The sequence below is a fragment of the Paralichthys olivaceus genome, chromosome 17, assembly GCF_024713975.1.
Source record: "Paralichthys olivaceus isolate ysfri-2021 chromosome 17, ASM2471397v2, whole genome shotgun sequence".
NCBI classification, from domain to species: Eukaryota; Metazoa; Chordata; class Actinopteri; order Pleuronectiformes; family Paralichthyidae; genus Paralichthys; species Paralichthys olivaceus.
The window spans coordinates 15,502,776-15,525,764 of NC_091109.1; the positions used below are offsets into that span (position 1 = coordinate 15,502,776).

At 39.4% G+C, this 22,989-nt stretch overlaps 1 protein-coding gene and 2 long non-coding RNA genes across 6 annotated transcripts in view; 2 read left to right on the plus strand and 1 right to left on the minus strand.

The window, feature by feature from the left end:
- Positions 1-22,989, plus strand: part of rsu1 (Ras suppressor protein 1) — a 34,066-nt gene that overhangs the window by 4,242 nt on the left and 6,835 nt on the right. For both annotated transcript variants that reach the window (XM_069512875.1, XM_020101369.2), the window contains 3 exons: positions 10,885-11,003; positions 11,113-11,195; positions 20,497-20,611. In XM_069512875.1, coding sequence (XP_069368976.1) covers positions 10,885-11,003; positions 11,113-11,195; positions 20,497-20,611 — 317 coding nt within the window. The remainder of the gene's footprint in view (positions 1-10,884; positions 11,004-11,112; positions 11,196-20,496; positions 20,612-22,989) is intronic.
- On the plus strand, positions 841-5,429 carry LOC138405291 (uncharacterized). Of its 2 annotated transcripts, XR_011239007.1 has the most exons (4): positions 841-4,098; positions 4,379-4,507; positions 4,694-4,887; positions 5,040-5,429. It is a non-coding gene; the product is annotated as an uncharacterized lncRNA (long non-coding RNA). The 2 variants fall into 2 exon arrangements; XR_011239006.1 differs by having other exon boundaries at positions 841-4,507.
- Positions 5,080-10,874, minus strand: LOC138405292 (uncharacterized). 2 transcript variants are annotated; one of them, XR_011239008.1, is made up of 3 exons: positions 10,423-10,874; positions 7,122-9,110; positions 5,080-6,317 (listed from the first exon to the last, which is right to left on the minus strand). It is a non-coding gene; the product is annotated as an uncharacterized lncRNA (long non-coding RNA). The 2 variants fall into 2 exon arrangements; XR_011239009.1 differs by having other exon boundaries at positions 5,080-5,427; positions 6,062-9,110.

Sequence of the window (22,989 nt, forward strand, 5' to 3'; positions counted from 1 at the left end):
CACTCAAAAGGTGTGGTGGGAGATGTAGCAGTGATCTGTGAAGCATTTCGTATTAAGCAAACTGCTGATAATGCACCAACACATAGTTAATACAGTTTGCTCTCTTACACCAAAAGCAGGGTGAAAAACTAGTTTGCACAGGAAGTAGAGACCCATTTTTTAACACAGAGAAAACAAGCACATTTCATCAGACAGTTTTAAACATTTATGCATTATTTATATTGTTGCATTTGATTGCATACATCAAAAGTGACGGAAATAATTGTGTATGTAATGAAGGCATTGGTCTTGTTAATTCCTAATACCTAATGTTAACATCTGTCTTGAGTGATGAAGACAATGAAGAGACTTTGAGATCTCATCGCTTTGAGATCTCATCACTTTGAGATCCCATCACTTTGAGATCTCATCTCAAAGATTATGAGGTGGACTGTTTGTAAATGTGTCCTAGGCCACATTAAAGGACTGCCTACTTAAACGGACATCCTCTACATAAGCAGAATTAATTACTTATTTGATATACAGCAGTTTGTTCTCAAATTGTGAAAGATGGCTATTCACAATGTCTGAAAATTCCAATAAGCCCATAGAGACATGGTTTGGTTAGCCTGGAACATGCCAAAGAATGGACCCAGTCTTTATAGTTTTATTTCTACTTCTACTTCCTTTAATTTCCAGCAGTCTAAGCCGGGTAGTGCATTGCTGCCTACCACCTGTAAATGCAACAACACATTTAGTCTTTGCTAATGGAAATAATATATGTGTTTATTTGTACATAGAGTTGGGATGCAAGTGGTCATGTGAGATCCATGTGAAGACACATTCTAATACCAGGTATGAACTGTCCACTTGTGCCTGTGATTACTCCATTTTCATGATAATGCCCGGTATAAATGGGGCTAGAAAGCTCGAAAGAGAGAGAGAAGTTTAAACTCTTTTTACTTTTACATCTCCATACTCCTATTAATCACAGTGTAATTGACACAATTTAAATTAATTATCTGACAGTGTTGACAAAAAGTTCAAAGGTTCAAAAGTTTTATTTGTCATCTGCACAACAGATACAGCGTACATGTTGGCAATGAAAATCTTAAATCACAGGCACCTCAAGCAACTCAACATGCAATAGTGTCAGAAAATAAGAGTAACTAAAAATACAAATACCAATACAACTAGTGCAAATAAAACAATAAAGTACAAATGTCAGTAACAATATAACTAGTGCAAAAAAAACATTATAAGGTGCCAAAGTGAACTATATACATGTGCAGTCAGGATTTAGCAGCATTTATGGGGAGGTATGAACAGATATGAATTATTGCACTCATATTTTGATATAAGGTTAGAAATATGGTGAATAGAAAAGATAATGACAGAATGAGAGTTCTTGTAAACTAAATAAATAAATATAGTTCTTTGTGCATATGAATATAATGTATAAATAAATATGTTGCTATAAACAGATGTAGTGACCTTCACAGAGCTCAGGAGTTCATCAGTCTTATAGCCTGTGGGTTAAAACTGTCCCTGAGTCTGGTGGTCCTGGTCCGGATGCTGCGGTACCGTCTGCCAGACGGCAACAGACAGAACCGTTTGTTGCTGGGGTGATGGGGTCTTTTAGTATCCTGTGGGGGTCTTTTGGTATCCTGTGGGGATACAACTGTGAAAACTTTTGAAATATGCATGTGTCATTGAAAAACTTTGCTTTGATATGAGATATGCAGTGTTTATTTTAATGAAACAAGCTCTTTTTAATAATTGAAAAATATTTGGATCAATTTTATTGCACTTGAATGATTGAACCCTTCTCTGTGCACATGCTGTTTTAGATGAAGCAGGAAGACAGTAAGTGTCATGGATTTAATATTTATATATTATAATTATATTATTAATTAATAATTATTAAGTTAAATTGAAGGGGAATAATTGTGTTTAATACATTCTCTTATGAATCCCTCTTTACATCTACAGTTGAAAATATTTTCATTTTTAAACCGAATAGCAGTTTCAAGTGCTGGACGTGTTGACCCATGTCTCATAAATCAATGATTTGTATTTGCCACCATTCCATTTGCAGCCTTAGTGTCCATTTTTTAATTGTTATTTTTATTTTTTTTCTTCAAGTACATCTTGTACATCTGGTTTACAGGGAGCTACAGGAACAACATAAATTAATTTAACATTGCAGGTCTACTTAGCCACCCTCTCCCAGGCAACACAGCCAAGGTTCAACAGACATTGACTTGTGTTCAGATGGCATTTGCTCCTCCTCAAGGATCTCCTCTCCTGATATAGAGCCATCTGAAGGCTTTCTCCACTGTGTCTGTGATGTTTTTGCAGCAGAGGAGGAGAGTTATGGGCGATGTGTGTTCCACTGTTGAGGGCTTTTTATTTCGTGAGTTGCATAAACTAATTATAATCACCTGTTCTGAAACCAAAATTTCAGGTTTAACTTAACCCTCTAAACCCTGTTTTCCAAAACATGCCCCATGTTATTGATCGTTGACAGCAAAGTTACTATTTAGGCTAATGGCATGGCTGATAGTGGTGGTAAGTTTGAAAATTTGTCTCACTCATGAGCAATGTCAGATTAAACTAGGACACAATAACTGAATCTAAGGGGTTCCAAGATGGTGGGGTAACATTTGGATGCAGTGAATCTCCAGAATAATACTCTTAATTCCTTGCTCTGACCAACTAGAGAAAGGTAACAACTCTCGCTGGTCATTTGTAAATCAATACTTTTAACTAGAAATGCCAAGCCAGTGTCTGCCATGGCTAACACTGGCTTATCTTCGGAAAACACTGACACTCCAACATTTTGGTTTCATGAAGAAATAGAAAAATGAATCAACTAAATCCAAGCCTTGGCTTAAAAACATCACTAATAGGCTTGTAGCATCTTAAAGAGATTGAAGACAAACAGACCAACCACACAGAGAGTCGAGTTTTTACAACAATACCTTTGTGATGATAAAAATAATTGATTGAAGATTCAGAGATTGAACAGGCTCACCTTGCACTCCAGCATCGTTGTGATGTAGGCGGCCTCCTCTAGGCCATTGTGATCCACCCCCTCTGTTTTAACATTGTGAGAGGTAGAGTCCAGGTACAGTTGAAGGCTGAATACTACCTGGGCAAACATCACGCGGATGTGATCCCACAGCCATCACAGCCTTTTCTTGACCCAGAGAGTTATCCGGAACTTTTAAAGCCTAACAAGCGTCCAGTTATTTAAACTTAGCCTCTGTTTAGGGCCCAAGTGGTGGCCGCTGTGAGGTCCCTATATTCAGTGAATTATTATATTTCTTCCATCTTACCAATGAATCGCATATTGGTGGCTCAAACATTAAACATTGAAGCACACATACACACACCTGTCTGGTAGATTGCCAAGGGTCTGCATTAAAGACTGAAGACTGTAGAAGCTGTTATAGTGAGTTGTAGTAGTTCTACCATACTTCCATAACACACATAATTTAGTGTTGGTTTACTTCCCTCTTTGTGTGGTCCCTGTGCTTCTCAATTTAAACAGGGGCCAACAAACTTTCCATGTAAAAAAAAATTTGGAACAATTTTTCACTTTCACTGAGCATATTGTTTGGTATTAATCCGTGTATCATTCGTTTTTCAAAATAAAACCAAAAATAAGAAAACTTGTTTTCTCAGTATTCGTTTCCAAAACTAAAATGAAAAAACGGATAACGACTCCTTTTTTCAGTTTTCGATTTTATGCTCAAATGAATAATGGGAAAAACGGATAACGAGCGTTTCCCGTTTCATGTTTCATCCAGTTTTGATCTGAAGCAAGTTCAGTGAGCCGGAAATTACCGTGACCCGGAAGTGGCCGTCCCTGCCTTTACTGCAAGAGCCCGCGAAACAAAATAATGGCCTGACTTGAGGATCATTTAGATATGATTGGAAAGCTTTTTGAAGATGGCAAAACGCATGCCGAGATTTCTACTGCGCTTCAGCAGTTCGGTGTTCAGAGGTGCTCGGAAATGTCGGTGAGAAGATTCTGTGCTAAATACCAACTCAGGCGTAAAAGACGTGTCAGACGCAGAACTGGAAACTGCTATCCTGTCATCAATAGATAAGGTAAGTGCTCGCATATTATTTCTTTTTGAAATTATTATTTTTTTTAAATTAAAACATCCGTCACCCTAAAGCAACGTCACCCTATTTAATACATTGTGCCTAATTCTTGTGGATATATTTGACCTTGTCATGTGTGTAATTTAAAGGTATATGTCAAGTTTCACAAAAGTCACATAACTGTTTTTGTTATTGACTTTTAATGTAAATCTTAAATTAGTATTAAGTCTTAGTTACATGGCTAGGCAAATTATTTAATTTAACCCTTTTTTTGTCTTGACAGACAGGTCCAACTTATGGACGAAAATTCATGACAGGATTCATGTCATCGGTGGGAGTTAAAGCAGGTGAAGCACGAGTGGGAAGGATTCTTAGAGAGGTTCACCAGCCATACAATGAGCTGCGCCGCCAGGTAAATCACCTACACTAATTGTATTTGTGAGCAAAAAGATGATTTTTGAAGTTAGTGACCTCATGAAAAGTTTAATTTAGACTTATATTATCTGTACATGCATGTATTAGGTTTCTGAATAATTAGAATATTTTAGCTGATTTAATGTTATTGCACTTTTCATTGATTGCATTGTAATTGCTTTAGGGAGCGCATAATCTGAATCCAGTTCCTTACCATGCGGAATACATGGGCCACAAACTCCACCTCGATCAAAACGAGAAGCTGGGAATGTTTGGAATGACACATGTCTTGGCTATTAATGGTTTCAGCAGCAAAATTGTTGCTGAATCCACAATGCCAGTGAAGAACAACCTTATTATTTATGAGGAAGTTTACAGGCAAGTAGTCAATGTTAAAAATAAAGTAAATGATAAGCTCTTCATATAATTATTGCACTCTGTGTACTATGTGCATTTGACTGTTAAATAAATCTGAATTTATCATATCCACATACATGTATCCATATAATTTGCACAATTCTCTATTGCAGGTAAGCAGTTGCCAACAATGGAATGTGGGACCAAATCAGAGTCGATCATGGCAGGGAGTTTTATTTGACCCTGTACATGCAATAAAAACTGTCTCAACACAGACATAACATCAATAGGCTTCCTTACGTGCAGACAACTTCTTCAAGGGTGAATTTTGTCCTACTGATTACATATAAAGATAATAAGTAACTTTTTATTTATTTATTTATGAAACGGGGACCATGCACAAATACATAAATCTCAAATGAGAGAAGATGATCTATGCCAGATTTAGCTATGATTTTGATTGATTGTTTGCACACAAGCCTCAAAGTCAGAGAAAACCGGACTGTCACCATCTTCTTGGTCTCCAGCTTTCCCTTCACAACTTCAGCACTGAAGACATTCCTGAATATTGATGAGAACATAGGTTTTTTTTATACACACACAACCAAGTATATTACAAATAAAAAATATGAAACAATATGTCATCTGATGCAAAGTACAAGGTCACATGCTGTTTTCATTCTAGGAAAGACTATGCATTACAAGTAATTAATCTGTATAATGAAACATGTTAATAAAGCTTTTATTCATTTAATGATGTTATTTCTAATATTACTCTGGCAGAGGGTGCGCAATCCTGCTCACTGACATCACCCTACTGAAATGAGCCATGATTTTAGAATATTAATTGAATGTTGGTAATTCAAATGAAAGGTCATTTTTGCATTTGGTTTTCACTGAATTAAATATAAAACTGATGATTATGATGTTGTTGGCCTCATGTTCCTTCTTAAGGATGGGACATCTCCTAAGCCCTGGAATTTTACCTTTATCCAAAAACTGCAGCTCCTGTGATTTGGACATCGCACTTGGCCATATTACAATTATGATAATATTTGGATGAACTGTTCAGCCATAATATGCAGGGTTTTCCAGCAAACAGAATTGGACACACCTCTGCAAATAATGTAGCCCAAAAATAAGTAGTAACAGAGGTGACAAAGGATACTTCAGCAACAAGGAAAAGTTTCCTCACCTAACAAAGCTTTTAGAGGTGGTGCTCCTTGAAGTTGGACAGGAGGAGCTTGTGGCTGTGCTGGTTAGGCGGTGAAAAGAAAAGCGGACAGGCGGACCATTGGGAAGTACCGCTGCTGATTTCTCAACAGTGGTACTGTCACCATGCACTTCATAGTGACTTCAGTGATGAAGTCCAAGGAGCTGAAGTCACCATCCGATTGGGGAAAAATGGCCACGTTGTGATTGTCTGTCAAATAGACAGTTTCCTTTTGGACCTATGGTAGAAACATAGGTTAGAAGAGAGACCCTAAACACTGTTCTTATTCATATGATTAAATTTGTACATACACACACACATTTATAGCCAGTTAATAAGTTATATAAGGTCATAATGTAACTTTTTTTAATTACATCATTAAAATCATGAATGCCTTTTGATTACTTTACATTTTAACCATTTAATAAAGCTGAGAAATCCTAAAAAGATAAATGAAAACCAGCATTTTAAAGTCATGTTAGAGCACTTTTTAGCACCGAGGGGGGTTCTTGTCCTTGTGTGATGAAATGTCCCTACGACTTGGTGTAGTTGGCTAATCTTCTACATATAAGCTTTTAATATGAAAGGATAATCACTTAGGAGTCACTGACATTTTGAACTGCTATTCAATAAATGCATTACACTATTTTCTCTGTGTCTCTGTTAAAAGTATGCCTCTCCTGTATGGATTATGGAAAATTTACTTATACAACAAAATGTCTCTATAACCAAAGACAAAAAAAACCTTACTCGTTGTGTTATGAGTGACTGTGACGTTTATTTTGAAGGGTGTTTGTTGTACACTTGCGGATAAGACGTATGCATGGATGTTCAGTAGTATGAAGTTTGCCCCAGGAAACTTGTTGATGCTGGTTATGTTCGAGCAGTCAGTGTGGAAAACAAAGTAATAAAATAATAATATGTGCAGTTTGAATGAAAATCCTTAATTAACTTATTTTCCTTTAGAGGCTGAGTGCGCCAACGTTGCCACCACGAGTATTGTTTTAAACGTAACGTTAAATGTAAAAAAAAAAAACCATACCTGGAAAATTACACTTATTTTCTCCGTGGTCATGTCGTCTCTTTTTAGCGTGACCATTTTGTCTGCGCGGAAGAGGATGTAAATGTCCATTTTACACGCTGGCTCTGCTGCTAAATCTTCAGGTTGCAGCCAGCTTCGGTCAATCTCCCCGGCGCCAGGCCACTTCCGGGTCACGATAATTGACAATTGGATGAAACATGAAACGGGAAACGCTCGTTATCCGTTTTTTCCATTATTCATTTGAGCATAAAATTGAAAACTAAAAAAAGGAGTCGTTATCCGTTTTTTAATTTAGGTTTGGAAACGAATACTAAGAAAACGAGTTGTTTTTTCGTTTTCTTATTTTTGGTTTTATTTTGAAAAACGAATGAACGAATGATACATGGATTGGTATATAGGTCATTTTTAATGATTTTTTATTTTTGTTTTTTGGAAAATTATATACAATAATATTTTGTATGTAATGTCATCAATTAGTCTAGTGGGACGACATTGTATGGTTCAAAAGGCCACAAGGATGGATTAGTTAGAGTTAGTTTGGTGACTGAAGAGGTAACAATTCCCTCTCTTTGGTGCACTAATTACAGTACTGTTGTAAATTCTTCCAATGTACTTTTTCTTTCTCTGCTCAAACTAATGTTTTTCCACTTGTCAATACATATTTGTTATAATGTGCACTCTCAGGATATGAGAACAATAATCTGCAACCATTATTATACCGAGTTGAGCAAAAATGTGTAATCGGGTGCTCTGGACAGAAGGGGCATTTGTCTGGTACAATTATGAGCCACCAGGGCTGAAATGATCAGATCAAACACTGCACTTGCTGCAGGGGGCATGTGTACCTGCCTTGCTAATCATGCCCAATCTCTAGTTGGGATCTGTCATACAACTGTCATGGCCTGCGTATGGACAAGGGGACCAAGCTCAATGCATTGTTGGGGACAATCTTTTGGAGAACTGTGACACTCTATGTATGCAAGAGACGTTTTTAGCAAAACAAGCCTTGGCAAAATGAAAATCTTTCAATTATAACTTTCATAGGGCTGGAGTCCCCAGGTTAAACATACATTAGTGAGACCTGGCACACCACTTGTGGCTGGACCATCATATTAGTACAGATGATGTACCCGCTTCATTAAGGTGTAATCCCTTTTGCCATGCTAATAGATATGGATAATCTACCTCTACTATATAGTAAGAGAAATGGTGTTGACACAGAAAAACTGATCTGGTCGACCCTTACCAAGAAAGACATTTTAGACTTTTATACCAATGACGCATCATTCAATCAGTTTTCATTTGTATAGCACATATTCACGAATCCCAATTTGTCTCATATGGGCTTAACCTTCAACTAGAGTAAGGAAAAACTACCTACTACTTCTACTACTTCAGAGCAGGGAAAAAAAGAAAGTAGAAACTCCAGAGAGAAACCCCATGTGAGGGATTCATCTCCCAGGATAGACAGAAGTGCAATAGATTCCAAGTGTAGCAGAAAATCCCATGTTTAACATAAATGGAGAGGTATGTCAATGTTTAAAGTATTTATACAGAAGAAAATGTCAGACAGAGATGGCAATTGTAATTATAATGATATTGAAGATGTTAAGTCAATAATGTATTGATATAAATTAAAGATGAATCTAGTTAACCATATTATGTATACTGGTGACTTTGTGGTCTTCAGTATGGAGCTGTTTGAGACCTGCGCTATTTTGACTATTTAAGGCCAATTCATGCTTTTGCATCATGGCTACGTCATAGCCTACGGTGTGTTCCCTAGGCACAGCCCTACGCAGTACCCCAATGTGCACTTCCCTAAAAATGTAACTATACATTGAGGCGACGCAGACTGCAAGAGCTGTGATTGGTCCGCTTAGTAGCATAGCCTTTGCGTCAGACAATTTTTTTCTTTTCTCCATTGCAGTTCTTCAAGAAAATGTAATTGATCTCCAACATGATCCACTTGTATCACTCGCCATTGTTCTGAAGAAAACAGACAGCAGAGAATTTGTAAATAAGCAGAGCAGAAACTGGAAGACACTTAACACTAGCATAGAAACTATACCACCACTAGGGTTTTGGCAGTTTAATTTTAGCGTGACTCACACAAATCTATACACAACTATGAATCCTCACAATGGTGTTGGCCGTGTGTGTAGGTTATATGTGTACCCACACGTAGCTTCGATACAGTAAAATGAATTGGACTTAACTCTGTGTGTCAGTGGTGAATTTTATATTAAATGCAATGCTGCAAAGAATGTTATGATATTTTGGACCAAAGATGACAATTGTCTAAAATTTCCTGTCTTAAAAAAGGTTTGACAATTATCTTTATGTCAGTAATAAATTTTGGTCATTTTATCACAGATTAAATTACATATGATGATGATGATATTTACAGTCATTCTTCATTCATTCAGATTCAATGAGTGTACAGAAGGAGTGAAGATGTCTGTGTTCAATGCATTTTGTATGGCCATCATGGAGAACCTGTACAATGAAGCAGATTCTCAATTGTCTCATTAAGCCTCAGGTTTACCTTCTACACTTTAGTGTGATCATCTCTCCCTCTTTTTAATTAAAGCTCTGTTTTAAAACCATTAAACACATAAAAAGCCTTGAATAGCATAACGATTCCACTATTCTATAAAAACAAAAAAAAACAAAAAATCTGTTGCCCAATTCTTACTTTACTATTTTTTTTTTTTTTTTAATTCGGTAATCTGATTGGTCAGCAGTTGGGCCATTGACCGGTTTTGATCTCATAGAGAACCTGTACAATAAAGCAGATTATCAATTGTCTCAATTGATCTCAGGTTTACCACTTAATTTAGTGTGATAATCTCTCCCTCTATTTAATTAAAGCTTTGTTTTAAAGCCATTAAACGTATAAAAAGCCTTGAATAGCAAAAAGATCCCACTTGATCGGTTTTATAGTGTTCTGTTGCAGAGTGTAGCAACTCTGGTTAAACACCAAGCTAAACTTTTGTCAATGAACTCAGGAGTCCAAGTAGAGTTGACTTTTTACTCTCTGAAACGTCATCTGACAAGCAGTGAAAACAGTAGATAAAAGAAATACAAAGTACAAAAATGATCAGTATTTGCATAAATATTGCATTAGGAAACAACTCAAAATATGAATTTACATCTTCGTATGTACCTTGAGCAACAGTAATGATCATGAGAAGAATGCAAAATGACCTTTCGAAATTACAAATGAAACATGAGTTTTTAACAATTACTGCTATTTATGCTTTTTAACATCTTATCATCATGAAATATATACACTTACGGTATTGCCCAAACAATGTTCCTAAGTGAAGGGCTGTGGAAAAGCCTCAGAGCATGAACAGCATGTCAGTTTCCCTCTCAAAGCAACCAGGAAGAGAATGTAAACAAGGAAGTGATGTCGCTAGCAAGTTGACTTTCATAATAAAAGCTTCTCAAAAATGTATCCTTTTTACTGCTATTTATAACTTAAACACATATAAATGAATTATTTTTAAGCAAACAATAAAGATAAATGACATAAATGCCTTAGAGGCAACACAGGTTTTGATTTTTACGATTAAATTTCACCTGCTTTGCAGCAGGTTAGAATTGCATCAAAAGTTTTCTTGATTTAAGTGAACCAGCTTCAATAATGGTTTCAATCATCCCATGACCCTCAGGGTTAAGGGTATTATTATAAGCAAATGGTTAAAATTAGAGGCAATTTTAAATGTCTGGCACGTGTGTGTTTTTGTAAGTACAGCATGAACCGTCTGAGCAGCTTGCCGAGAGGATTTGGTTCACTGCCAGCTCTGGAAGTGTTGGACCTTACCTACAACAACCTGAACCAGAGTTCACTACCCGGAAACTTCTTCTATCTCAGTGAGTAAACACGCACGCACGCACGCACGCACGCACGCACGCACACACACACACACACACACACAGAGACAGACAGACAGACACACTAAAAGAAGTATTTGTTTTTCAGCCACTCTTCGTGCTCTCTATCTGAGTGACAACGACTTTGAGGTCCTGCCTGCTGACATCGGGAAGCTGACCAAGTTGCAAATTGTAAGTAGTATAGTTGACAGAACAAAAAAGGGTGGAACTCAACAGCAAGGCAACATTGCATTGCTTCAACAGTGTATACATACTGTAGTGAACCCTCAGGGGTTCTCAAAGTTTTGGTAGCTGAGGGCCAATTTAGGAACCCAACATTGGACTGGGGCCCGCCAAAGGAAAAATAAAATATGGAAAAAACAGAAAAATCCCATTTGTAATCATTTTAATGAACACAATGCATTTCTACAGTTTACACTTAAATCAATCAATCAAACTTTATTTGTATAGCACTTTTCTAACAAAAAAATGCAACACAAAGTGCTTCACATAAAACATAAGAACAAGCAAACACCCTCCGCCATCCCTAATACTAAGGAAGCACCACCTCATCGTTGAGCAGTGAGGAAACACTGGAGGCAGGTTAGAAATGAATTAGATTAAAATAACTAAAATAAAATAAGATAAAATAAAATAATAACAATAAATAATAATAATAAATAATAGCAATTAAATAAAAGAAAATATTACAAAAAACTTATTGGTATGCATCCAATAATGTGCAATAAACACATTTTAATTCATAAATGAACCTTAACCTGGCGAAACTTGAAACATTGTAATGCACATAAAATCCGATCAAATTTAGGATATAACAGTCCTGTGTGCAGTTCATTTCAGAATATACAGTATGTAAAAACCTATTTAACACAAACAGTCAGTCTCTGTGTGCCTTGCTTCCTGTCTTATCATCAGCAGGGACCTTATTCAAGAGCAATTCCAGCTACCAAAGCACCACAGGAAAACCTGCAGAGAAAGACAGAGACCAGGAGGGGGAGAAAGAGAGAGAGAGAGACTTTCAAAATAGAAGCTTACCAAACAAGTCGTCATCATCATCAATATCTATCATTGCCTATCATCAATAAGCTTGTCATTAAGTCAAACTGAATATTTGTTACTAGTTAAACAACATACCTTTTTTTATTGGCATGGGATTTGTGGTGCTGATTTCGGTTGGCCACGCCTCTGATGTCCGGCTCCATCTCCGTCGTTGCGATACGAAGGACATCATGTAGATGGCCATCTGTCAGCCTGGATCTCAGCTTGGATTTGTTGATGGCCATGGTGGAGAAGGTCTTCTCACAAATGTATGTGCTTCCGAATAAAGAGACCATTCTGATTACATGCTGGCGAAGTGCAGGATATGTGGATGGGAAAAGTCCTTTGTAGAACTCAATGAGGTTCACGATATGCTGCTCTGGCCTCGGAGCTCTCCTGCAGGTCGATGAGCTCAAACTGCATTTCTCTAGGCTCTTCCTCAGGGACACATGAGAAAGGATTTTGGAAGAGGTTGAATGACTTCTCGTGGTCCCTGAAGTCGGAGAAGTGGTGGTCGAAATCCTCTCTGAGTTTTTTTATGAGGTTATGGTTCTTAAAACATAAAACGTGGCGCCCGTCTGTGTCATCTGCCAGCGCCTTGCAGGTGGGAAAATGGGTTAGATATCCCTGTTTGAGCTGTCCCTACAGCAGTTGAAGTTTTCACTGGAAAGCTTTGACGTTGTCAAATAGTGTTGAAATGAGATTCCCATGGCCCTGCAGCTTCACATTGAGATCACTGAGACAAGTATTCAGGTCAACAAGGAGTGCTAGGTCACAGAGCCATTTAGTGTCACTTAACTGTGTCACATCTTATCCTTTTAACTCCATGAACTCTCTTATTTCTTTCCTCAGGTTAAAAAAACGCTTCAGTGTGGCACCTCTTCTCAGCCACCTGACAGCAGTAAAGTATATGACGTCACCAAAATCTGCCTCTGATTGCTCCAAAAACGTCTTGAATTGGTGGTGATTCAGACCTCTGGACTTCAGGAAATTAACTGTCTTCACAACAATTTCCATGACATGTTTTATTTCAAGCATTTGAGCAGCAAGGGCTTCTTGGTGTATTATACAGTGATACTTGATTAGTTTCTCACCTCCATTGTTGGCCACTTTCTCAGAGAGCAGCGACACGGCACCTGTCTTTCTCCCAACCATTGCCGGTGCTCCATCTGTTGTGACACCGACCATAGACGGCAGCTTCACATTGTATGCATCGAGACTGCGGCACACAGCATCACAAATGTCAACTCCTCTTGTTCGGTCTTTGATACTCTCCCTGCTTAGCAGCTCCTTGCCTATTTCAAAGTTCTCCATGACTGTTCGGATGAAAATCAGCAATTGCGCTGAATTGGAAATGTCCGTGCTTTCATCCAGTGCAATTAAAAAGGCCCCCTTTCCCAGGCCCTGCAAACGTTGTCCCAGTTGCTCTTTGAGATCGTTAGCCAGATCTTCGACTCGTCGTGTCACTGTGTCATTCGACAAACTTATGTCACAGAGCTTTGTTTTTTGTTCTGGGCATACAATGTCGGCCACTTTTAAAATGCAGTCTCGCACAAATTCTCCGTCACTGAACGGCTTGCTCCGCCTGGCTATTTCTCGAGCTACCACGTAGCTAGCCTCTGTCACAGCTTCACTGGATTTGGCCAGATTTGTGAACATTGACTGCTGTGCAGTGTAGCCTCTTCTCATTTGTTCGAGCTTACTAGTGCGCTCCTCACCGGTGAATTTTTCGTAGCTTTTATGATTCGTGACATAATGGCAATTTATATTGAACTCTTTGAGAAGTTTGTTCACCTGCTTGCAGATCAGGCACATCACTTTATCCGACCCGTGAGGTATGACAAAGTACGCGTTCGTCCACCTATCTTGAAACCGCCTTTTCTCCTCGCCGATACAACGTTTTTTTCTCGAGGCTTCCAGCTCCGACTCCCGCTCTAACTCCATCTTCGACGCTATGGTCACGATCTCTTCTCTTCCCCGAGGCAGAGTGAAGCGGGATATGTCGTCAGCACCCCAGTGGTGAAAAAAAAACATTGCACCATGGACCTCTGGGAGTGAGGTCAAGTGAGGTCCACACCTGTCATTACCGCTAATCCCTATAGATGTCGCCAAAGACCACGAAACGGAGATTCATCCTTTCAAAGCAATGTACAATTGTATTATAACTATCAACTGTAATTCATTGCGGGCCACCAGATATGTTTCTGTGGGCCGCCATTGGCCCGCGGGCCACACTTTGAGAATCTATGCTCTAGATGTTGGACATCTGAGGATATATTGTATATATATAAGTTTTCCCTGCTAATGTCACTAAACAATTTTTTTTTTTTTTTTGATCAAGGTTTTTTTATTAGAATTTTCAAATAGTAGACAGTACCCCAGAGGGGCTTAACAGGCAAAAAATAACATACAAACAGACATAATAACACTAAAGGAACAAATACAACATCCCCCTCCACCTCCACCCAGTACCAGACAAAGAACATACATATTACACATTACACAGCCAGACCACCATAAAAGAAAAAGAGCAAGAGAAATAAAATTACAGGCAATAGTTACATAGCAATGCTGTCAGCATCCATATCTTCAAAAAAGGTTGCCAAATTCTGTAAAATTTCACTCCCCTGACAGAAACATGTGCAACAGAGTAGCTGGAGCCTGTCTGCATCGATCACATGTGGGATCTATATCGGAATTAATCTTAGAGAGTTTCGCTTTAGACCACCGAGACGGTGAACAATTTTAAATTGGACAACTGCATGTCTGAGACATATGGAGGAGGAGAAAATTCTTTGGATTACTTTGTGCCAATTATCATCTGAAATTGATGCTTAAGTCTGTTTCCCATTTACTCTTAAGAAGATTTAAAGGTGTCAAATCATGGATGCATAAGTAAATTACAGATAACACTTATGGTCTGCTTCCTGGCCAGTTTACGTTTAAAAATTGAATCTAACAAAGAATTTGAGGAGCACAATGGGAAAATATCTGAATTTGAGGCTACAAAGTTCCTCAGCTGCAAATATTTATAAAAATGTGACCTGGGAATATCATATTTCTGTATTAGCTGCATGAATGAGACAAAAACACCATCAATATAAAGATCAGACAATGAGACAGCCCCCTTTCTAGACCAAATATCGAATGTCTTATCCATCAATGATGGGATAAACAGGTGATTATATGTAATTGGCCCAATAAGTGACAGGTCCGTAAGAGAGAAAGATCTTCTAAACTGATTCCAAATTTTGATTTAGTGTACAACAACTGGATTAGAGGTAAAGCTAGACAGAGGTTGTGTGAATGGTAATTTAGCGCACAGTAGGGCCACCAGGGAGGTGGACCCAATGGATGCCCCCTCCATAATTGTCCATCCGGGGTCTGTAGCACTATCCCTCATCCAGTACAGCAGTGATCTTATGTTAGCCGCCCAGTAGTAGTACATGAAGTTTGGGAGTGCCATCCCTCCCTTCGAGTCGGAACTGTATAATGACATATAAAAACATATTGAAAACAGGAGTTAATTTTAAGACTATCTGTACATTTTGAGACCTGCTCATCATTTATTTCAGGGATGGTCTGATTAGCAGTTCTCTGTCTCAACTGGTGAGCGAGAATCCGTCCAGCCCTTTCCCCGTGCTGGAGACCCATGTTGTGATTTGGAGATAAGATACTCAGCCTGTATTGTTGATAAAAGATCAAACTCTGTCTTCAGTGACATACACTTTTTCATAGAGTCTGCAGAAGGAAGATCGCTATGTAACCTATCTAGCTCAAGAATCTCTTCCGCCAATTCTTTAAGTCGAGCAGTGTTCACTTTTCTCTGATTAGCACAAAACGAGATAACCTGACCTCGTAAATATGCCTTCAATGACTTCCAAATAGTTAGATAAGACATTACAGGTGTTTGATTAATATTTATAAACAATGACATTTCAGATGCAATAAAACTATTAAAGCGTCATCTGACAGAAGCAGAGGGTTGAGTCTCCAAGGGCGATAAATGGATTGTGTATCTGGGATGCACACAGTCATAGTCAAAGGGCAGTGATCTGAGATAACTATGGGTCCATATTTACATGTGATTATGAGGGGAAGTAATCTTTTGTCCAAAAAAAATAGTCTATACGGGAGTACGTGTTATGAACCGAGGAGAAAAATGAGTAACTCCTGAAAGCAGGGTTACGAAAACGCCACACATCCACTACTCCATATGAGTCAAGGAAAAGCTGGATAGAGCGTGCCGACCTAGACAGGGACGATGATCTGGGTGAACTACGATCTAACATAGGGGAGAGCGTACAGTTCATGTCACCGCCAAGGATAAGATAATGCGATGTCATATTTGGTAAGCGGGAGAAGAAATTGGTGAAGAACATTGAATCGTCCCAATTTGGTGCATAAACATTTGCCAAGATGACCGGAAATGTATAAATTTGTCCTACAACAATAATATAGCGCCCAGCGGGGTCAGCCTCTATGCTTGTCATCGTAAACGGTGTATTTCTATCAATTAATATAGCTGTCCCCCTAGCCTTCGAATGGTAATGAGAGTGAAGTATCTGTCCTGACCACTCCCCTCTCAATCGAGAATGGTCCACTGTCCGTAGATGTGTCTCCTGAAGAAATGCAATATTTATATTAAGCTGCTTCAGATGTGTAAATACTTTTTTTCGCTTTAAAGGATGATTAAGTGACTTGACGTTCCAGCTCACGAAGTTAACCATGCTACCATCTGATCCTCTGAGAATATTGATATCAGTCATAATAAGGGTTTCCCCTTAAGTTGAATATCTGAGCCCTACAGGAAGCCCAACATGACAGCAGATGGGCCATAAAACAGACGTCTGGCAAGTTAAATGCAATAAACAACAAAGTCTGGTACACCCTCCCCATAACCCCACACCCATCCCACCCCCCTCAGCACCTACAGGAACAAGGTGCACACCGAACCCTTCCGAAACAAATCCGCACATTTAGTGCTTGTGTGGAGAAACTCTAGAGCCTACTACTCAGGCTCCCGCCGAACCCCTGATATGAAAAGGAAATTCAAAAAGCGCATCCTATCACAACTAGCAGCAGCACATGAACCAATAATATGGATCAGGATTTTAAACAAAAATCACTTCAAAAATAACCTGCTGCATATGAAATAGGGCCTGGAGAATTCCCACCCATTAGCCCAAATAGAAGATAAATGAAATCATGACGTTCATGTAAATACTGTGCAACCCAAGTTATGTCCAAGACTGTGCCAGGGCCTTATAACCATATAAATGAAAACAACAACAACTGTATATCCATACATTACCGCAATAAAAATAAAATTAAAATTAAGGCCTGGAAGACTCCTCTCATCAGTCTATATATAACAAAAATAAAACAGCAGTGTTGATCATCCTAATTCAAAAGTGTGTTCAAACAAATATCGTCCCGTCGGAGTTTAGAGACGATGATTTAGCTGGGGCAATATTACTCACTCAACCCTCGGCTGTAGAGACGATATTCTTCTTGACGTAGCTCATCGCTTTGCTTGCATCCGTGAACTCCTTTTCTTCTCCGTTGAACGTGATGCGGAGACGGGCTGGAAACAGGATGCCATACCAGACCCCCTGCCGGTTGCGGAGCAGCTTCCTGACCTCATTGAATGCCGCCATGGCCTTAGTGACACTCGTAGTATAATCAGGAAAGATAGCAATTGTCTCACCATTGAGCCGGAGTGGGGCTCGGGAGCGCGCCCGGCTCAGTGCCTCAACGCAGTCCTGGTAGTAGTGGAGTTTGGCTATGATGGCGCGTGGTTTCCCACCCTTCCTCTCGGGACCCAGACTTCTGTGAGAGCGGTCCACAAGCACATTGTGGCGGTGGGGTATGGTTAGGGCGCCAACTGCTGGACAACAGGGTGGCTCAGCCGGTGATCCGACAGCTGTGCAGAATCAGGTGAGCAGGCAATCAATAAGAGCATACTGGTAACCTGGTTCTGCTCTCTCTCCTGTAGTAGGCCGGCGTCCTGAGACTGGAGCAGCGAGCAGACGTGTGTGTGTGGGTTGAGAGACCCGTGTTAATATATGTGTGTGGTTGCCAGGATAGGCAAACGCCATTCTCTCCTCCCGTACTTTCCCGGAGTGGGCCGAGTAATCCCACACACATCTCTATCCATCAGCGCTCCTGAGTCTTCCCTCCGTGTCCTCACACTTATTCCGGAGCCCAGCCACCTCTGCTGCCAGGTCACTCACCGTAGTCTGTAAAACTGCCACCTCGTCCGACCAGGTCGTTAGCCCACCTTCCACCTCCTTAATTGTAGCTTTCATCTGGTCGATTTCAGAGTGAATTGCGGCCGTGTTGTTCTTTATTTCAGCTTTCACCGCTTGCAACTCATTCTTTGAAATAGCTGGAGAAAAGGCAGATCCTGAGGCACAGTAGAAAAATAGCATTTGAAGGTTTCACTAGAAGCATACAAAAAGTAGATTCCACTATAAGTAGTTAGAGCGGCCGAGAATTTGTACCACTGAGGTGACTGAACAACCTGGTGATGAGTGCAGAGAAGAACGGGGTTCTTGTAGAGCTGCTGATTAGGTGATATAGGCCAGGTGCCAGGTGTGGAGACCGCACCCATGTGCGCACACACTGCGAAGGAGGGGAACATTGAAAACACAAGAATATCAGTCTGAGCAGTGACAACCCCTATGTTTATGTGTCCACAACTACATGAAAGATTTTGACCTGAGTAGTTTAAGACTGGAGCCAACAGGTCAAGGTCATATAGCCTCACACCTTTGTGAACACGATATATCAGGAATGCCCAAAGTGAATTTCAGCACATCTGCCACAAACATTCACTTGGACTCAAGGATGACCTGATTAGATTTTGTTGGTAATAGGTTAAGGTCACTGTGACCTCTCAAAACACATTATTTGCCTTGTGAGTGTGACATCACAGGAATAATCTGGGCAATTTTTTTTTTACAGAGGCAGAAACTGCACTGGTTGGCCGATGCATGCATCCGCAGTGCACTGTTTCCAGTTTTTAGATTGAATTGTATCCAAAACTGAAGAATGATGATCCCAACAAAACAATAGCCTTCCAGTCAGTGGTGGCTGGTGAAAAATATTCTTGGTGGGGCTGTGCTGTGCCATACTCAGTTTTCAGTAACCATCCCACTACGATTTAACACAAACTGCAGGAAACCAGTTCTTTGTGAAATAGTAGGTAATTATTTAATCAATAAACAATAATAAACATGTCAGTTATTTTTACACAAAAACAGATAGCTAATATTATACTGCATACTGCACAAACAAACTTAACCAACTAAACTAAATCTAAATAATATATTAAAAAATAATAATAATCAGCTGATTGATAAATAATGTAAATTATTATTTGTTGTTGTCCTTGTGCTCAGATAGTAAGTACAGTATGCATCATTAGATAACAGACTGAGTCTGGTTACTAGTGTTTACTAAGTACACATTCCTGAAACATATACAGTGCTCTTAACACTATTTAGACAAAATAAAAGGAGGTACCATATCCTGCTGGATACAGTATCTTACCACTCATACTCTATACAACCTGTGAGCCAAGCCTTTCTGCTGTACCAGTGACAGGAAAATCCTTAGGTGTACGTTTTACCTCTTTCCCTGGCTGATTTTAATATCAGGTCAATCTGGTCCAATTTCTTTAATTTGCTGTTTGGTGGGTGCGATGCTGTTTCGTGCGTATCTGTGGCCATCATTGTCGCTAGTACCGGCTGATTTCCTCCACCACCGACACTGAGTGACTGGGCTTGGAGTGCTATCAGAATCGCCCTTCAGGCATTATTTTTGACAATGTTGGTTGACCAAATTTACTTTGCCGTACCAAATATTCCCCAGCAATAGTCCCTTATTGGCTACTTGTCTCTGCTTTATGGGCGACATTTTTCCAGCGCCCCTGATCAAGATCTGCACTATACACTACAAACTGATTTTCAATTATATTACCATTTCAAATATGTTGGAGATTTGTTCAGCACATTGATTATGGCTGTCCCTCCTTGCCCTCCCCCATTGTCACACCTCCCCACTCACTCCAACACACATCCTATTTTTAATGGATTATGTGATTACAATTCTCATGTTGAGATTTTCAAGAGTCAGGGTTGTTTGAGGTTATCAAGGAAATATATGTTTGGACTATATTACATTTTTTTGCAACTTAAAACTGAATTGTCAGTTACTAAAGTTCAGACTACAAGAAAATAGAGAAGGAGAATATGTTTGCAAGATAACTTGATCAATCAATGGATTTAGAGTTTAAAAGTAACTCAGTATTTAAATTGAGTCAGAATGTGCTTGTATGTGCCTTTAACAAATTCATGATGCTGTTTCCATGTAAGTATTAAATTGAGTTTGTCATTTTTTGCTTCTATTTTTTTTTTCCTTTTTCCAGTTGAGTCTGAGGGATAATGATCTGACCTCATTGCCTAAGGAGATTGGGGAGTTGGCCCAACTCAAAGAGCTTCATATCCAGGGCAACAGACTCACCGTCCTTCCTCCTGAACTTGGTACTGACCACTCGTATATACACTCACACATGCATATGTAGGTCCGACTGCTTACAGTATCAGTATGTGGATGTGGTGTACAGTCAAAATTCTAAATGTCCACCTAATATAATAGTGCCTATGAAATGATTAGCTTTTAAATGCTACCTGAAGTGCACCTTACCCCAACTGGGAGATGAGCTCAGAATTTTTTTTTTACTGCTGTAGTGCCCACTGACCCCAGAAGCTTGTAAGTTCACCACTAGGGATGTCAGGTTTAACCGATTTTACCACGATTTCATAAACGTAAGAATTGTAAAAACTATGATATGTAACTATTATGTCCTGCGTGTCGTGAGTTTTCTAATTTGTGTTTGTGCTATGCGGTGAAATCTCTCCTAGTCAGATGATGCTTCAAATGTGCGACAGACGACAAAAAAAAGAAAACAAATATCTCCTCGTGAAAAAGTGGTCACACATGTAGAAGACACAGACAAAGATGTCTAGAGAGTTTGTGGCGATAAGAGCTGACGACGGTGTCTGTGTGTTGTCAAGAAACTCACGTGATCTATGTAGCGGACTTAATACATCACTTCCTGTCTCTACCTGCTCCACCTCTCGTTAGAATAATGCAGTTGTGAACGCATCTGTGCAGAAAACCTTCCACTGTGTTGTGCATGTGTGAAAAGCAAACTGTAGGCACACTCCGTAGCCACTTTATTTTACCCACAGGTCATGTCTGAAAATGGCTCAAGTTTCCTCACAGTAGAGCTAAGGCCCAAGACTACCAAAATAACTGTTTGATCATCATGTTTCTCTCTTAGCATGCTAGTGATTTGTTTTTGCATGATAATCCCGTACTTTCATACAATTTCATGTCACATCCCCCCTCTTCGAAGATACACCATGTGCTTGATTAACCAGAGTATAGAAGCAAGGTTACTGAACTTAACTGCTCCTCTAATTACAATGTATCCTGGCAGGGTTGTCTACAGACCACTGCTAGAAAACTGAAGCTGTGTACTTTTGATTTATATGTGAAATAATGCCATTCACACTTTTCAATTTCACCTGCATTAGCCTAGATCAGGGGTCGGCAAACTTTAATACTCAAAGAGCCATTTGGACCGCTTCCCACAGAAAAAAAAGCACCGGGAGCCACAAAACCCTTTTGACATCTAAAATGAGGATAACACTGTATATATTGTTTTCTTTTTTAACCTGTATGCTCTGTATAAAAAACTATTGTGTGTTGCATTTAAGAAATTAATGAACTGCTACAGAGAAGGAATATTATTTCTGAATGTAAGAAAAAGAAGACGTTTGGTTGATGCTTAATTTAAAATAAAATAGTCAATGTTTGTTTGAGTCCTCCTCATATTTAGGAAATAAAAATCTAAACTTAAATTATCCACCTTGGGAAGGTTTTCAATTTCACTCCATCTGTGATTCTGAGCAAGAATGGCCTTCTGACGGGCAACACTTTCAAGATCAGCTGTCAAGCTTTTGAACTTGGAAACCCATATATCTTTGTCGGCGATGTCGGCCACTTCCATCTCAAGATCTGGTTGACTTACACCTGCAAATGCAGTCATATTCAATAGGGATGGATCGATGCTCAGGGGAGTGACAGGGAAGGATTAATGTGTTTCAGCACTTCCCCTCTGGACAGCCACCGGACTTTGTTATGCAGCAGGAGATCAGAATATGCGCTGTCCACCTCATCCAGTAACAAACGGAACTGGCGGTGATTTAAAACTTTTGCCATTATTTTGTTGACAATCTGAATTACAACATTCATTACTTCTGTGCATTCCGGAGGAAATGTTTGAGGGCACAGTGCCTCTTGGTGCAGGATGCAGTGAAATGTCAGCAGCTTTCCATCCAGCGACTTCTTCAGTAAAGTCACAAAGCCCTTCCGCCCTCCTGTCATACTTGGTGCCCCATCAGTAGCCACTGACACCAGGTGGGTGGTGTTTATTTCTTTGGCTCTTAAACAATCCAAGACAGCCTCATAGATGTCCTCCCCCCGTGTTTGGTCTTTTAGTGGTATCAGTTCAATCATTTCTTCCTGTGGCCCAGCCGATTTCACATATCGGCAGAACAGCGCTATTTATTTGATATCACTTTAGTCTTTGGATTCATCACAGGCGATTGAGTACGCCAAAGCTGAATTGATGTCTTTAATTTGCTGTTTTCTGCCATTTTTATAGTTCTGTCATTGACAGTTTTCGCAGAGAGAGGCAAATCTCTGATTTTCTGCACAATTTCACTTTTGTTTTTGAAGTCCAGGAATAGATGTTCTGAAATCTTAATGAATGATTCTTTTATGTATTCTCCATCTGTGAATGGCTTCCCGTGCCTGACTATTTCCTGAGCAGCCACCAAACTAGCATATG